The 16,712-nt window shown below is 38.8% G+C and overlaps 3 protein-coding genes across 3 annotated transcripts; 2 read left to right on the top strand and 1 right to left on the bottom strand.

The window, feature by feature from the left end:
* The first annotated feature begins 642 nt into the window (after nucleotides 1-642).
* cplx4a (complexin 4a) lies at nucleotides 643-5,841 on the top strand. The gene is made up of 3 exons (XM_008303626.1): nucleotides 643-806; nucleotides 2,944-3,031; nucleotides 5,614-5,841. The coding sequence occupies exons 1-3, from the start codon at nucleotides 643-645 to the stop codon at nucleotides 5,839-5,841; spliced, it is 480 nt and encodes a 159-aa protein (XP_008301848.1).
* A 5,634-nt stretch (nucleotides 5,842-11,475) lies between these two features.
* rx3 (retinal homeobox gene 3) lies at nucleotides 11,476-13,637 on the top strand. The gene is made up of 3 exons (XM_008303625.1): nucleotides 11,476-11,737; nucleotides 12,032-12,267; nucleotides 13,188-13,637. The coding sequence occupies exons 1-3, from the start codon at nucleotides 11,476-11,478 to the stop codon at nucleotides 13,635-13,637; spliced, it is 948 nt and encodes a 315-aa protein (XP_008301847.1).
* A 1,793-nt stretch (nucleotides 13,638-15,430) lies between these two features.
* Nucleotides 15,431-16,511, bottom strand: grp (gastrin-releasing peptide). Its single transcript, XM_008303624.1, has 3 exons — nucleotides 16,358-16,511; nucleotides 15,580-15,812; nucleotides 15,431-15,484 (listed from the first exon to the last, which is right to left on the bottom strand). Exons 1-3 carry the CDS (start codon nucleotides 16,509-16,511, stop codon nucleotides 15,431-15,433), a joined length of 441 nt encoding a protein of 146 aa, XP_008301846.1.
* Between the last annotated feature and the right edge of the window lie 201 nt (nucleotides 16,512-16,712).

Below are 16,712 nucleotides of genomic sequence, written 5' to 3'. Positions count from 1 at the left end.
CATCCTCCCACTGAACAATAGCACTGCATGAAGGAGGGCTTCATGGGGATAAACAGGATTGTAATCCCGCTCTCCTCTCTCTCTCTCTCTCTCTCTCTCTCTCTCTCTCTCTCTCTCTCTACGCTGCCTGGTCTCAGCAGTATAAGCTGCACACGGGCCGAACCCTACTTTACTAATATGATTAAGCAACAGTGGGTGGAAGCAACATATGTGTATTTCCAAAGTGAGGACACCCAGCTCCAAAAGCATTGTTTTCATCAGTGTGACTCTAAGTTTTGCAAAAGAATGCACAAAGTGTCAAAACGATGAAAAAAAAGATATCCACAAAGGTCTGCATGATTTAAAAATAGAGAGAAAACAGGCCATCTGCCTCTTAGCATAGTGGAGCAGGGAGGATTAAATCCAGATTATGGCCGAGGCAAAACGTGTGTGTGTGTTTAAGTGTGTGTGTGTGTGTTTGTGTCTGTTGCTTGTTGTCAGTGTGTCCTTGGCTCCATAGACAAGCAGCAGGTTAGCTAGAGAGCTACCACTGGATTTGACAGCTATTGGAAGCCAAAGCGAAGGGCACCATAAGGGGAGCAGCATCATCATTTTTATCTACAAAAAAAAATATCCTCATCCTAAACAGTCACACGACCCAAGATGGCTTTTTTGATCAAGAGCATGATCGGGAACCCCCTGTCAGGAATGGGTCTTGGTGGCGGAGGTGACAAAGAAGAGGAGGCCACCCCCTCAGATCCAGCCAAAGCAGCAGGGATGACACGCGAGGAGTATGAAGAGTACCAAAAACAGTTGGTGGAGGAGAAGTAAGTAGCAACATGGACAGCACTCCATTTTGAGTCGGTGCCACCGGCCCATCGAACAGCAGAATGGCTGGAGACTGTGCAATCTGACCTTGACAAAGTGTTTTCTCTGTCATCACATTCTCTCACTGTTGTCCCTCTCTGTCTCAACACTTTATTACTCAAACCCAAACTTGCTAAATATAATTCCCCGTGTGTTTATTGTTTTCACCAGTTTACAACGAGCAACGTGTGTTTTTGAGAGATGCATCTGTTGCTGAAGGTCACAGCAGAGCGTCCATTATAGTGGAAAATGCAGGATCTTTTCTCTCTTTTTATTTTTATTTTTTTCTACAATATATTTTCTAAATAATAATCCACTGTGGCTAAATATCATACAGGCCCTGGATCAATAATCTCTTATAATCTGTCATCTGTGTCAGGAACAGTTAGTGCAAACATTTTAGTGACGGTGTAGTTTTGAATCCCAGTAATTGTGAAATGATAGATTTATTTTCAGCTTGAAATATTTTACTGAATTCTACATTTATTTATATTATTGATTATGATAATTATGTTGTATGTGTTGTAAAACAGTCCACATTATTGGACAGTTAGCCTACCTGTCATTATACACACAGGTGTTTTTAGAAGCATTTTATAGTTAATCTTATATTATTTCCAACTGAGTATCTATTTTTTTATCTTTTTTTTTTAACCCCAACCTTCCACTCACATCTACTTCTTTTTGACTAAATATTTAAATACTACAGTTGATTGACACTGTGATCAATCCATCCTAAATTCAACTAAATTAACATTTTCCTCTAAAAATGTACCCATTTGGCCTTTTTTTTGGAAACAGAACAGATTTTCCAGCATAAAGCAGATCTTTCCAGTCAGAATTACATAACAAGATTAATCCTGCCTCCCTGCTCCCATGTTTAAGGACTTCATTTATCTGTTTTAAAAGGTGACATAAAAATGACCACATTATCTTTAATTGCATGTTTCCACTAATGCATCGAGGTTCGCAACAACAAACATAAACATGGGGGATGTGAATTATTAGGAGAGAACATGAAAGATAATATGCTCCTCCTGAAAACCGTCCACATGTCCGTATAATCTGTCTGGCTGTCCAGAGCATTTTAACAAATGGGCGTTTATTCAAAACCTCCGTATAGAGTGTGTTGTTGTTTCACTACAGTTCAACTTGTGGGTGTCTTGGCTTGATTTCAAATCTGCTTGACTCAGTCTGACCTAATAATCCCATCTTTAATTGGCTGAGGGAAAGTACGTCGGCCTGAAAATGCGAGAATGCGTCTCACAAAGTTACTGAAAAACAGCGATGGTGTTTGCAGCAGCAAGTCACCTTTGATCACGATTCAGACATTGGATCACTCTGATTGGAAGAAGTGATAAATATTGGTCAGCAATTTACATCTTAAGCATTTTCTGGTTTAACATACTTGCAGCTTGAGTGTGCAGCTTGTATTTTACGTATATGATTCTGGTGCAAAAGCCATTAAACATTGGTCACACACAAGCCCACAGGTTACACATTGGATAGTTTTTTTGTTTTTTTTTTAAAGAAAGCTACAAAATCAATGAGGATCACAGAAATAAGACGATATCAAATAGTTGTAGCTCTTTACACAAGAATATTTTGAAAGCACTGGAACAAGACACCTGTCAAAATCTGTACAGATGTTTAGAATACAGCTGTTAATGATAATGAAAGTCTATCATCCAAAATAAAAGCCAATTATCAGTAACACAACTATGCTTTCTTGCAACTAAAACAGAACATATCAAGAACCTATTGATAAAATGTTGGATTTTAAAAGTAGAGGATGTTACAGTGACTTAAACTATCTTTGTGTGTAGAAATGTATGTTTAGTAGAATGAGCTTTTAGAAAAGGAATCCAGAATAAAAATGACGTTTATTGAAAATCCTTATGATGAAAAAAATCTTTGATGCTGCATTTAAGTCACAAAGGACAAACGTAAACGAACTGAAGATCAACAAAATCCATGTTACTGGTATTTTCTTGCACTTTTGTGCGTCAGCGACATTTTGATTGTCGCTCATCTGGAATGGTTTTGTGACCAACAAATACATGTTTCTGTACTAATAATGTTTTTTCCCTCTTTCAGGATGGAGAGAGATGCAGACTTCCTACACAAGAAGGCAGAGAGGGCAACACTCAGGGTTTGCCTCAGAGAAAAATACAGGCTGCCAAAGGTAAACACTTGAGAGTTTGACCATTGTGTGGCTCCTAGTTTAGGTTTAAGCTTAATTATAATAAGTTCGTTTAACGCTACACATGAATGAACTCCATTGTTCAAAGACACAACTATTGTCTCAAAGTTAATTATCGTCAAGGTAAAACGTATATTAAGCTCTGCGGCATTTATGAGCAGAATACAAACATTTAATGAGTGTTTACAGCACACTGTGACGCAGTTGTAAACACACATATAGACAAATATTAATTATCTTTAAAAACTTATTCTATAGCTTCAACAACAATCCATTGATGGGGGTTTGTAGGTGGGGTTACCCTTGTTAACAGATACATTAATGAGCACCCATACCTGCTCAGAGCTACACTATAATGAGCATTTTATTCCAAATTTATGTGCTGCTCTGTTGGTTTTTGAAATTCAGGATTCTTAAATTAGACTGTGTACAACATTTGATATATAGTGGTGATCATCGCTTTATTAAAAGTCTTTACAGTGACAGAAGGAAGCAGATTTTGATGACTGAGCTAAGTGCGCAGGTAGAAATAGCTGCTTCATGGTTAGTGGCGGTTAACTTAATCTAACAGCAGCTCTTGGCAGCAGCAGCCTAAACAACAGGAGGCGGAGGTCATGCCAGTAGATTAGTGGGAAAGACATCGGACCAGCGTCCTGGAGACGTTAGCCCATGCGTCCCATATTGCACCTTGAGTCTTACAAAGCCAAATGCCACTGAGCAGGTGTCCCAGGCTCATTAGGGACAACCAGGCAGTGTGAACTGGTTTTAAGAAACAACAGCATCTTAGTGGATGTAGACTGAGCGCTTGGAGGATTTCGAAGGAACTCCTAAAGGAAAAAAATAAGCTATAATGGACGGAGCACAAAAGGTACGTAGGGATTTTGTTCAAGCTGTTTAACGACAGAGACCAGTAGAGAGACGTCTAATCTAAGAATTAGTGGTGATCGGTAAAACTAAAAAATGCTTGTGATGAAGTGTTTCTGTTTTATGGTGACATTTCAAAATCAATTTCTGTTGCCGCCTTTCAATTATCATTATTTTTTTATCAATCTGAATGCGTTGATGACCTTGGCTGGTGGAGGCATTTCTAATAATCTTGTACAACAGACACGCTATTGTTGGGTTTTCTTCTTTTAAACAATAGCCGCATTTCTTTTCACTCTTTTAAATTGAAACCGCACAAAGATGACGAGCACAATGGCAGGAAGCAGCACATATATATCTAATTATTCCCTCCAAATGATGTTTACATTACGCGTCGATTTGAAAGGGGACGGATGACAAACACCAAAGTGTCTTTATTAGAGCTGACGTGTGCATTTTAAATTGATTTTCAGAAACAATAAGACAGCAAAGGGTATCCTATTATGCTGATTCTTTTATTTTAATGGGTGGGTGGTTGAGAACAAGACGGCAGCGTGAGTAAGAAACAAACATATATATGTAATGGAAAAGAGTTTACACTATGAGGAGAAACAGGAAGTCGGTGCTGTTCATCTAATGGAATTAGGGTCTCGTGCAACACTATAGAAGATATCTTTAGACTATCTGAGAGGAAAGGCTAAAGCAGGTTTGAGATAATCCCACAGATTGAAGTTTAAAGTAGTCACAGCGCAGTGTCTATTGCATGACAGTAAGTGATTAGATTTAGTTTGTTTGAAAGGTTTTAAATTTAGCACTTTTTATAATACAATACAAAGTGTGGCGGTGCGGATAATAAAATGAGCAAAGAGCGCTTTGGAAAAAGAAACGTAGAAAACACGGACGGCGGGGATATCCTCGAGTGCAGCGAGTTACTTGACGGTGGATTAAGACAGATCCCAGAGTTCATCGACTTGTTTGTCGTCCTGTTTGCGTCTTTGTTTGCTGGAAAATGTGAATTAAAACTCAGACAAGTGTGCTTCAGTTTAAGTTTAAGAGGTGGACAATCAAAAAAAGATAATATAATTAATCAAAAGTGACGTTTTTTCTTCTTCTTCTTCTTTTTTAAATTTACATACCATTAAGATTTGTGGTTTGTTCTTGAATTAATAATGGTTGTTTCAAATGTGACAGTAACAGTGGAAGCAGAAATGTTTTGGACACCAGGCAGCAGGGCAACATGTTAATCCTGCAGAAAGCCTTTAAGTCAGCCTGTACGTTGTTTACTGCTGCATGCAACAATTCAATGCAGATGTGTGTAAACATGGAGTCGTTGCTCCAATCAGGAAAAAACTTAAATTCATACAATCCATTGTGGTAATTTAGAAAGACTTCATCTGCATGATGGGAATTTACGGAGCATCATTTAGACTTTTTTAATCGTAGAACAGAGGAGGCAGGAGACATCCACCCTGTTTAACCCTTTATGATCCTAATAACGAAACTGCGACAAGACTAATTTGTATAAGGAAGAATCAGTTTTATGTTGTATTTGTGAAGATTCTTATGTGAAGGAAGTTATTATGAACTGTTTCTAGTTTTTTTTTCCACATTTAAAGCTTTAGGTGCAGCAACCTTTACCATCCTAAACTTACATTTCTGTGTTCTGACCGTGTCCTCCATCCCGTCGCTGTCATCCGCAGAGCGAGCAGGATGAGAACATGATCGAGATGGCCGGCGACGACGTGGACGTGCCCGAGGAGCTGCTCAAGATGGTGGACGAGGACGCCACGGAGGAGGAGGGCAAAGACTCCCTCATGGGCCAGATTCAAAACTTGCAGAACATGGACATGGACCAGCTGAAGGAGAAGGCCTCAGCCACGGTCACTGAGCTGAAGAGCAAAGCAGAGGAGAAGTGCTCTGTCATGTGAACGGCCAGAGAGGCCGTTTGAATAACGAAGACGAAGAAAGAAGACACAAAAAAAAATAAATCAGTTTCACCACTTTCTGGGAATCAACAGGTCAAGCTGTGTTAAAAAGCCTGAGATTCAGTTACACTTTAAATCACAAACAAAATCATCACTTTTGTTATAAACACTAAAAACACACGTCACCTACATGTAATAAAAACGAAGCCCGGAAACACCAGAATGTTAGAACATCTACTAAGAATGTCCCTGTTTCCTCATTAACAAATTGGGTGAAAAAAAAATTTTTAAAATACTTTAAATCATGTCCAGGGTGCCCCATTTCTCCCCTATTATTGTTTGTTTGTTTGTTTAGATGAATGCTGTAGAAAAGGGACCATCTCCACATGGTATTACTTCTCTTTCATATGGTCACAGGCCACAACACATTTTAAAATTCTTATCAAATTGTGATATAATGTCCACCTTTTTTTCTCTCTTTGTCATAAAATGAGACAAACTCGTCTCTCAAAGTGTGTTTTTCAGTCAAATAAATAACAACATACCAAGACTTGCTTATAGAAAACCAATCCTGTCTGAGTATTTCACTTTTCCTTTTTTTTGGTATGTTTGTATGTGGTGTTTGAATTAATTATAATATTTAGCTTCTTCTTTTTTTTTTGGTGTTACTACAAAGCAGGTGATCTTCATATGTTTTGACATTTTAATCGTTTTAACTGTAATCAAGCCTGAAATATTTGCAGAGACATTTGCTGATTTGCACAAATCCTGATTTTAAAAGACAGAATAAAATCAAAACGATGTACATAAAACGCTGATGACATGTATGGAGGTACTTCACACTGAGAAAAGAAATGTATCGCTCAAATAAAGATGTATATTGAATACAAGCAACGTGTCGGTTTGTGAAGATTTCTTCTTAAATATATGTAATTTAATCTATCGTATTGTTTTGCTTAGAAACCTTCGGGGGCTTTATGGGTTTCTTATTTTAAATCCTCAGTGGCTTAAAATGGTCAGTCACACGGGCGTTGTGTTGTACAGCCATTAAATATTTAAGATTAAGTAACAATTAATCCAATCTACCTGAATCAGGGCTAATGCACTGAGTGAGAGATATACGTCTTTATTTAATTGGGCATTATCCAAACAGTTACTAATGATTAGGCCGAGCAGAACAGGGGGTGGGGGAACAAGCGGCCTTCAGAGTTTCACATCAACCAAAGTGTAAACGGCTGTGGATTTGTCAAGTCTGGAGATTACATCTAATAGGATCAGTGCAGCCAAGGTTGTCGGCCGGTGCCCTCTCTCTCTCTCTCTCTCTCTGTCTCTCTATCCACAGATGACAATATCAGAGGACAAACTAAAGGCTTGAATAACAGCCATATTGTTCTTCTTCTCCACAGGAAATAAAAGCTAGGAAGATATACAAGTCTATCATATGCATCTTAGCTAAAGACACAAACATGTGGACAAGTGTCATTCACCCAGCAACCGAGTTTCAAGATGCCTCCAAAAGGTCAAATATATTTATATTTAGGCTTAGGGTCATGAATTTACAGACAGAATAATAAAAAATGTTGAAATAGTAAGTTAAAAGTGATGATGTATAGGTGAAATATATAGTTTAAAGTAACTGATAAAATGTTTAAATGGTTGGCTAATAGTTAAAATCGCCTAAAATGAATGAATGGTTAATATAGTTAGTTTAGAGCAATGGAGAAATGACTGAAGTAGCTACTAAAGGTAATAGATAGATAACTGATATTTGTAGCTGAGTAATGAATAAATACTTGAACTAGTTAGCTCAACATAATAAATAAACAGTTGATATTGTTGGCTTAAAGTAAAGGAAACAGCTGAAATAAATAATTTAAAATAATGAACAAAGAGTTGAAATAGTTAGCTAAACAGAGCGAATAAACAATTGATCCTGTTATTTAAAAGTAATGGAAAAAATAGTCCACACTGTTAGTAATATGTAACATATAAAAAGTTGAAATAGTTAGCTAAACATAACAGGCAACTGAAAAATTAAACATGGCTAAAAGTAAAACAGTTGATATTTTTAGTCAAACATAATATAGACAGTTGTAAAAGCTAGCTACACATAATGGATAAGCAGTCGAAATAATTAACGTAGCTATAAGTAAAGGAAAATGGTTGAAATAGATAAAAGTAATGAATAAACAACTGGAACAGCTAGTTAACACAATGGATAAACTGTTAATAATATATGCTAACTGCTAAATGTTTGAAATCAGCAATTAAGCATTACTAATAAACAGTTGGTATTGTTAGCTAAAGGTAAAGGATAAACAAGTTGAAATAGTTAGCTTAACATAATGAATAAACAGTTGTAACAGTTAACTAACACAATAGATAAACAGTTGATAATATTAGCTAACTTTAACAGATAAATGTTTGAAATTGGCAACTAAGCATTGCTAATAAACAGCTACTGTTGCTAGCTAAAAGTAAAGGATAAGCAGATGATACTGCTAGCTAAATGTAAAAGACAAAAAAGTTGAATTAATTAGCTTAGCATAGTGAATATACCAATAATATCGTCAGCTAAATGTAATAGATAAATAGCTGATACAATTGAATTTGCTACAAGTGAAAAATAAACGGTTGAAATGACTAAAAGTAAAGCATGATAAGAAATAGCATTACCGTGTTTATGAGGCTGTGACAGATATCAGACAGAAAAGGTTGACAACCAGCAGCTCGCTACCTCCTGTGACCTCTGTGATACAGAACATACATACTGGTTTACATACTGTGTACTTTTAGTTTGCTTTGACTACAGCTAGCATAAAGACATTTTTTTGTTTTTTTTTCCAAGAGTTAACTGATGTCACTGCTCTTACCTCTTGTTAATTGTGGTTGATATTCTGTGTATTCTTTGCTTTGTTTGGTTCGGTTAGCGGAAACAAAGGGAAACAGCTAGCCTGGCCCAGTTTGAAGGCCACCAGCACTTAAACAGGTCACTAGTTTACACATTTGTTAATATCTTGTCTGTTTTCTAAAGCTTGAACAGTGCTAATTCCAGGCTAGAAATATATAACCCCACTTAAAACCACCAAATTGTTGTTTTTGGTATTTTTTCCGGTTTAAATGCTAACTTAAGCTAACTAGCTTCTGGCTATAGCCTCATGTTCACCATGTACACACCAGAGGGGTGTCCAGCATCTTTTTATTCCTTCTTGGCAAGAAAGCAAAATTCACAAAACGTTGAACTATTGTTTAAGTTTCAATCTCCACTTTAAATGATATCAAGAACTTTTTAATGTTTTAATGATCGTATTTAAGCCATTTTTAACTCTCAATTTGAGTGACAGCACTGCACACAAGTTAGAGGTTCATATAAAAGTACATCAGATTTATTGTTTTCACTGGAAACATTCTTCAACCCAATGATGGCCAACTAGTGCAGCATAAAGAGCCCAAAGACAAAGCCGCAACAGTGCAAAGAGTTGCACAACACATGCATACACTCCAACAGCAACAATGACTTGTTGGCCTCAAACATATCGAACAGGTTTTATGGTTGTTTTTTTAACCTGAGTTTATTCAGCAGTTCACCTGTCAGCCTTTGTCTTTTCTACAATCCTTTTCAGGTTTGGATCGTATTCAGTTCCTGCCACTTGAAGCAACTCTTTCACGTGTGTGTCTATAACAACAGAGCGATAGTTTGTTGTTTCTGTGTAGACAAATAGCATTCATAGACATAAGTTGATCCAAACATTGACATTAACATGTGCACAGCCTATTATTGGGATATCTTAACCAGCACATAGTCCTCCCTTTTGAAGCCTCAGCTGCTGCACTTGCCTTCAGCATTGAAGAAAAATGTGAGTTCTGCCTTTTGAAGGTGAATCTTGAAGAGTTTGATGACAAACCGTTGTGCCAGGTCAGGCAGCATTTAACCTCCTTGCAGGTCTAGATTCAGTTTGTTCAAATAGTGCATGGTGGCCAACCTGAAGTCTGAACTCCTCTGGGGGTCGTGTAGGTCAGGACCGGGCTTATGTTCACCTTAACAGCTCTGCTGCATTCAAAAGTAAAAAGAAAAAGAACTCACAGTGCAGCGGAGAAGCAGATCGGGTTCAAGTCTCTGTGATTGAAAGTATGAGTGTGAATAAAATGCACAACTTCTAACTGAGGTCTCATGATGTGATCCAAGTAGAGTTTCCTGGACAGCAGGTGCTTTTGGGGAATGAGACCATGAAATGTACAAAGATCTGGCGTCAGTGTTTCATACAAACCCAAATACTACCCAAATAGGTTTGAGAAGCCTGTATGACGTTTCCTTTTCTTCATCTCTGCATTACTGGTGACACTGAAAGTTCCTTTTTTTAAATTATGCTGATGCTTTCTTCAGCATGTGTGCATGTCAAGTGCAGCTAAGAACTGAACTAATGAGAAAGAAACCGAACGATCAACCAACTTTTGCCACAAAACATAACATCAAATCAATTTCAACTCAAACTTTTTCACCTCCATCTCAAGAATCTTTAGAACCACGGACCTATTTCACAAAACCGCTGCTTACATGCAAGAAGTCCCAGCATTTGCTCTATAAACTAACTTTCTGGTGTTAATTAAAACACAGTTCAGTTGGCATCTCTCTGTCCGTTTGCCCCCCTCCTTCCTCTCTTAGGCAAACAAAGGATAAGGTCACCTTCTTTAATTAGGAAAAGCTAAATAGTTTTAGGGGTTTTAACCCTTTTGAGTAAAATAATGTAATCCCCTTAAGCAGGATTACCACACTGCTGTCAATCTTTGTTTGCTGTTAAGTGGCTATAGCACAAAATTGTTATTGTTTGGTCTTTTGTTTCCCTCTTTGACTCAACACATATAAGAACTGCGTTAAAAAGGAAACACTGATTTATGAATCACAGTTTTAATGAGCCCGTTAAAGTGTTTTACTCTCATTCAACAAGTGTCAGGAGGTGCCCGATCTTTCCTTCAGGTCAACTCAACATCATAATTCTTCCACTAAAGCAGACGTCTATGCATTTTGGCAACAATATCTTTGACGCTTTGATTAAATATTAAGCTGCCATCTTGCAATCCCTGTCCTGACCAGAAATCTTGTAATTATGATTTTGTTGTACCTTAATCTGTGGGTCTAATCTTCCTCTTTTTTTTTTTTTTTTCCTTTTTTTTTTTTCCACAGACATGAACATGACATCTGGAGGAGTGGAAAGATGGTTTTAAGATTTATGTAAGTAGGTTTAGAGCCTGCACTGACTGATGCACTTGAGATTGGGGAGGAGTTTAGGGGAGGGTGTGGAGGCTGCAAGGGCGCACGAGTTACCCCTAAATCCAGCGAAGGGGCCAAATCCAACGGGACGTCCCCCTCTCTGACGTGCAGCGGGGGTGCCTCATGAGTAGGGGTGAGGAGGAGGGGGGGAGTTTTACGGCAGGCACTAGTTTAAAACCCGCCTCCGAAGATGCTCCACGACCACTGAGCAAGATCCTGCCGTGCGTCCTGCGCGCAAGTTTGGCAACATCCTTGGACTCTGACTCGACATTTGGCTTTGATCAGAAAAAAAATCTGAAGAAGAGCAGCAACAAATCTAAGGAGAAGTTTTTGTGTATTTTTTTTTCTTTCCTGGACTTTGCCAACAAATGTGGCTTCTTGGATCAACTTCCCAAGTGATGATGATGGATGAGCGCATGTCTCCCTCCGCACGCTCCGTCCAGAGCCCCGGCAGCAACCCGTCCACGGTCCACAGCATCGAGGCCATCCTGGGATTTAAAGAGGACACCATCTTCCATAAATCAGCCTCTTACAGCATGGCAGAAAAAGTTCTGGTGAAAGATGCTGAGCGTAATGGGAATGTAATTGTGAGCCAAATGAAGAAGAGTCACTACTCAGAAAGTTGTGACAGTGAGTGGATTCTTTTTATTTTTTAATTCCATTTTTATAATCAAATCAGTCAATTTACGTGCAAAAATAATACACCAGGGGGTGTGTGTCATTTTGAATCTTTAGATAATACTTCTAGTTTATTCTCAAGTAAATCATCAGCTCTTATTTTGGATCTTAAAAGTTGTCCAATAACTTACTAACAAATTACGCATAAAAAGATACACTGGAAAAAATAAAAGAGTACATTTTTAATTCCATAAGTTTATAAAAACGTGGCTAAAACATGACATTTTCCGTCTCTCCTCTCGGCAGGTGTGTGTTGCGGCAGCAGCACCGGAGACGCGTCGGTGTGTCCGGACTCACCGGACCGAGACGGAAAACTGTCCGACGACGAGAGCCAGAAGAAGAAGCACCGCCGGAACCGGACCACCTTCACCACCTTCCAGCTGCACGAACTGGAGCGAGCCTTCGAGAAGTCCCACTACCCGGACGTGTACAGCCGAGAGGAGCTGGCCCTGAAGGTCAACCTGCCCGAGGTCCGAGTGCAGGTGGGTCCCGGTTCAACTTCATCACGACCAGGAGCAGATGTGTTGGAGCAGTGTGTGTCTATAAAACACACATCAGAAAATAAAATAACAAATAAAAATAAAAAAGGTCCAGTTTATTTTAACTGGACAAGTTTGATTTCAATTTTAATTTATTCTTATTCTTATTCTTATTCTTATTCTTATTCTTATTGTGTATTTATTGTATTAATTTATTTAATTTTATCTATATTTGGAATTCTAGTAAAACATTACATTAATTAGCTCAACATATTTGTTTAAAAAAAAAAGTCCTATTAATAAACCGGAAGTCTGTTATTCTGAAGTCTACAGTTATTAACATTTGTTTAGATCAGTTAAGTCAGTGCAGGTTTGAAGGAATCTCAGCTATGAAACTGGAAAAAAAAATTTTTATTTGTTTCCATTTTAACTTTTGGAAATAGGAGTCAAATTTTTTTTTTTTTTTTTCCAAAATGTTTAATTTGCTGTGCGCTTGGCTTTTACAAAAAGTTAAATATAACCAAAAACGAATTTAAAAATTAGGAGCTCGGTCAATTTCTTTAAATATTGCATGTAAAACAGGCTCTCATTATTGATTTTAGAGATACAAATAAATGCAAAGTGCTTGAATAAATGGCTGAAAGCTTCATGCCATATTTTGTTCTTCTATATTTCTAAGTGTTTTTTATACAAGGTTATATTATAAATGTCATTAAAGAGGCCGTAGCCTGTTTTTGTGATAGTTTCTTCACTTAGGAATGTTTAGAATGTTTTCTTTCTTCCTTTCTTTTTCCATTTTGTATATATCTGTTGATCTGCCAAGCTGATAGAATTGTTTTTGTTTAGTTATTTTTATTCAGGAATAAATACTAAATTAAACTGAACTGGATTGAAAATATTCAATTCCTCCTCTTTCTCCTCAGGTGTGGTTTCAAAACCGCCGGGCCAAGTGGCGTCGGCAGGAGAAGCTGGAGGTGAGCTCCATCAAGCTCCAGGACACCTCCCCGTCCTCTCTGCTGTCTTTCAGCCGCTCCCCCAGCAGCTCCCTGGGCTCGGGGCTGCAGCTGGACCCCTGGCTCTCCGGCCCCATCACCTCCTCCACCTCCCTGCAGTCGCTGCCGGGCTTCATCAGCAGCTCGCAGGGCCTCACAGGCACTTACACCCCTTCTCCTCCCCCCTCCATGCCCTCCTCTTTGCCGGCCTCCTTCCTCAACTCCCCGTCCCTGGGACACGGCCCTCACCTGCCCCACATCGGCTCCATGTGCCCCCCACCTCCGGCATACCAGTGCTCGGCTGACCCGAGGAACTCCAGTATTGCCTCACTGAGGATGAAGGCCAAGGAACACATTCAGTCGATTGGGAAAACTTGGTGATGCTCGGTGGAGGTTTAAAACGGACTTCAAGGCCCAGAACACACGGTGCTGAATCTGTTGAATGACTGACTTCGTCTTTATCCTGACGGGATTTTACTATTTGGGAAGTTTTAAAGAGGGACGTCTCCAGCTGCTCTCCGGGACTCCAGACGTCCTCATTGGTGACTTTTCAGAAGAGACGCGACACAAACTGTGAAACTGCTGTAAAATATGAAACGACTGATTTACGATTCATCATTTTCTGGTGTTTTTGTTCTGCTTTATCATCTCTGTAAATTGCTTTTACTCAAAGGTTTTACATTCAGTCGGCCCATCCCCAGACTTATCCAGTGTTATGTTGCCAATATAACAAATCCAGAGTCCATTCATACCAGTTAGTATTTGTTTATTTGACTTTTGTAAGTGGAGCACTGTTTATTTTGAGTCCCTGCTGGTTTTTCCTTCCACGTATCTTGGTCCTCATTTTGAAAAGATGTACTGAATGTGATTATTTTCTCTATACAATAAACTGTATATGTAGATATTCAAATAACAAACCTGTGACTACTTGAGAATTTGTCACAATTGAGTTACAGTTGTCAGTAATGTCAGACAGAATGAAAAGAAAAGGGAATGTCAGCATCAGGCATGACTGCTAGTTGATCTATCAATATCACATTTATCTGAAAAAATCCAAAGGGTAATTGATTATTGTGCAGATAGGAGGCAGAATATTCCGCTGATAATGATGTGAAAAATACAGAATATAGCGCCCCTTAGTGGTGGATGGCTGCCAGGTTAGGAGGGAAAATCCACTATTCAGAGAGCAGATTGGTTTTCAGTTTAGATTTTTTTAAAGAATTATTCTGTTGTTTCAAAATCAAATGAATTTACAAAAGCTGTCAATAACCCATGTTACTGTAAATGCACATTTTGATTAAAATAATCTCGAGTAAAGTTTCATACCACCGTTTAATCCCTTAATTTAAAGCGGCATTAACAAACATGTCGGGCGCGTTGTAAAGAAGCGGCTTAAACTCCCACACTTCCTCTCCCAGTTTTAGAGAATGAAGTCTCTCAACCCACTTATTTCCTCCTCATTAACTCCTGTAAACTTTATCCCATTCGCTGCTGGGATTAGACCCATAATGGGGGTGAAAGTGGCTTGTATCTCCATTGTCCACCGATCACCCGTGACAAATGAGCAAAGAGAAGTAGAGGGAAAACTTTGCTTTGGCTTTAAGAGAAAGATGTGTGTCATCAAGTTGTTTCAATTAGCATTTCCTATTGTGTGGCAGACCCCCCTGGTAATAGTGGCGTTCATCGTCTATCCAACCACACAGACACTGAGGTGTGTTTGCTTATATGTGAAAAAGCACATGCTGGTCTGTTTTCATCTATAGTCGTCATCATATCAACATTTTAGGCTCCAGCTTTCTGATAAGTTACTCAAAATGTGGCACTGAAATACAAGACGCTCCTAAAATTGGTATCATGCGCCATCTAGTGTTAGAAACTGTAACAAAAACACTGATGATGTGATGAAACTTGAGGCGTGCAAAGCAGGATTTGACATCCACAATGCAGTTATCACAACGATAAATTTATTTCAGGATCTCAGCTTATGTAACACAACTTTGTCAGATCAGTCAGTAATCAAAATCCTGCATTATGTACATAAGGAAATGTGGAATTACTGAGAAAATAAAACTTGTTTCCAGCATTTTCTTACAGCAGAACAATTAAACAGTGTGCATATGTGATTACAGAGGCAGTTAAAATGAGATAACGAAGCTTCTCGGTCCGTCTTGCACTCAGGTGGAGTCACTGTCTTGCCGTTTCCAAGCCATAAGCAGCAGGTCTGACATCTATGAAGCAGTGATTTTAAAAAAAGGAGAAGTGAAATTAGAATTTGTTGCAGCGCTCGAGGGAAAAGTAAGGAGGTAAAAATCTACCCACTGACCTCTCTGAGATATTTTTCTCTGTCTTCTTCTGTCCAGCTGCTGTGGAGCAGCCTGTCTGCAGTTTGTGGCTGTTTGTGGTTCTTCGGATGCAGCAGAGCCTCCATCAGGTGCTCGTATCGGTCCAGCTCCGGGAGCCTCTTGGCTGCTTCTGGTGGGTCGAGGTGGCCGCTGTCGCCGTTCGCTTCTTGGAGTTCAGGCAGGCTCTCGATGCTCTTCTTTCCCATCAGATGACCTGCGGACACAGTGGAGGGTGCAGTTTGTGATTTAACCAACATCCAGAGGCCATCACCTATAATTAAACTGCTATTTAAGCTTCATCACATGTTCATGAGTGGATATGTGGGAAAAATAATCAGCATATGTCACCCACAAAACAGTTAATTCTGCAGGTTATTTGTTCATTTTATGGTGCTATGCTGCAGATAAATGAAGTAGTTTAGCACAATAACAAGCCAAAGAGTTGTTTAAGGTAGCACACAATTATTGTTATAGATTAACATTATGACTGTATTAAGAGCTGTTTTGAAAAATGAAATGAAATGAAAAATACTTTATTTATCCCAGAAGGGAAATTCAATCTTGTAAAAGCTCACTTTCGCTCTCTTTTTTAATTTATTTTTTAAATCAATATAACATATATTCCACACAATAACAACAATAATCATTCAATTCAGTTCAGGTTTTTTTTTTTGTTTTTTTTTTTTTTGCATGCAAGAGTTCTGATTTCTGATGCAACAAAATTAAATACATGCAATATTTTCCTGGAGTTTCTCTTACCTACTGCCCAGTGATTCCCTCGTGGGTACATCTTTCCCACCACCGCTGCAGGACTCTCTGAGCAGTGCAGCACGCAGGTCACGGCAGCCAGCAGGATGAAGAGCGGCCACACCGGTCTGCACGTCCACGAGCAGCATAAACACACTCCTCCCATGTTCTCAGAGGGAAATGTCTGATCTAAAGCAGCGTATATTAATCCCGAAGTTGCAGTAAATCAAGCTAACTTTACAACATCTCCACCATGTTTTCTTTCTTTTTTTGTCCAAGCAGCTTGAGTTCCCCAGAAGTTCCAACTCCCGACGCCTTTCACTGAAGTGATCAAAGTTAAACGCTCCTCCTGTGTACAGCTGTGCGT

Source organism: Stegastes partitus, unplaced genomic scaffold (genome assembly GCF_000690725.1).
Source record: "Stegastes partitus isolate 25-593 unplaced genomic scaffold, Stegastes_partitus-1.0.2 Scaffold2044, whole genome shotgun sequence".
Taxonomy (NCBI): Eukaryota; Metazoa; Chordata; class Actinopteri; family Pomacentridae; genus Stegastes; species Stegastes partitus.
Note: the sequence above shows the minus strand (reverse complement) of the source record. Positions and strands in the feature narration are given on the sequence as shown.

Bases quoted from the DNA above. Each gene is read 5' to 3' on its own strand.
- cplx4a (XM_008303626.1), top strand. From the start codon at position 643: ATGGCTTTTTTGATCAAGAGCATGATCGGGAACCCCCTGTCAGGAATG. The intron at 807-2,943 runs GTAAGTAGCAAC...TCCCTCTTTCAG, and splicing joins AAACAGTTGGTGGAGGAGAA to GATGGAGAGAGATGCAGACT. The intron at 3,032-5,613 runs GTAAACACTTGA...TGTCATCCGCAG, and splicing joins AAAAATACAGGCTGCCAAAG to AGCGAGCAGGATGAGAACAT.
- rx3 (XM_008303625.1), top strand. From the start codon at position 11,476: ATGTGGCTTCTTGGATCAACTTCCCAAGTGATGATGATGGATGAGCGC. The intron at 11,738-12,031 runs GTGAGTGGATTC...TCCTCTCGGCAG, and splicing joins CTACTCAGAAAGTTGTGACA to GTGTGTGTTGCGGCAGCAGC. The intron at 12,268-13,187 runs GTGGGTCCCGGT...CTTTCTCCTCAG, and splicing joins TGCCCGAGGTCCGAGTGCAG to GTGTGGTTTCAAAACCGCCG.
- grp (XM_008303624.1), bottom strand. From the start codon at position 16,511: ATGGGAGGAGTGTGTTTATGCTGCTCGTGGACGTGCAGACCGGTGTGG. The intron at 15,813-16,357 runs GTAAGAGAAACT...CTGTGTCCGCAG, and splicing joins AGGGAATCACTGGGCAGTAG to GTCATCTGATGGGAAAGAAG. The intron at 15,485-15,579 runs GTCAGTGGGTAG...ACTGCTTCATAG, and splicing joins GAGAAAAATATCTCAGAGAG to ATGTCAGACCTGCTGCTTAT.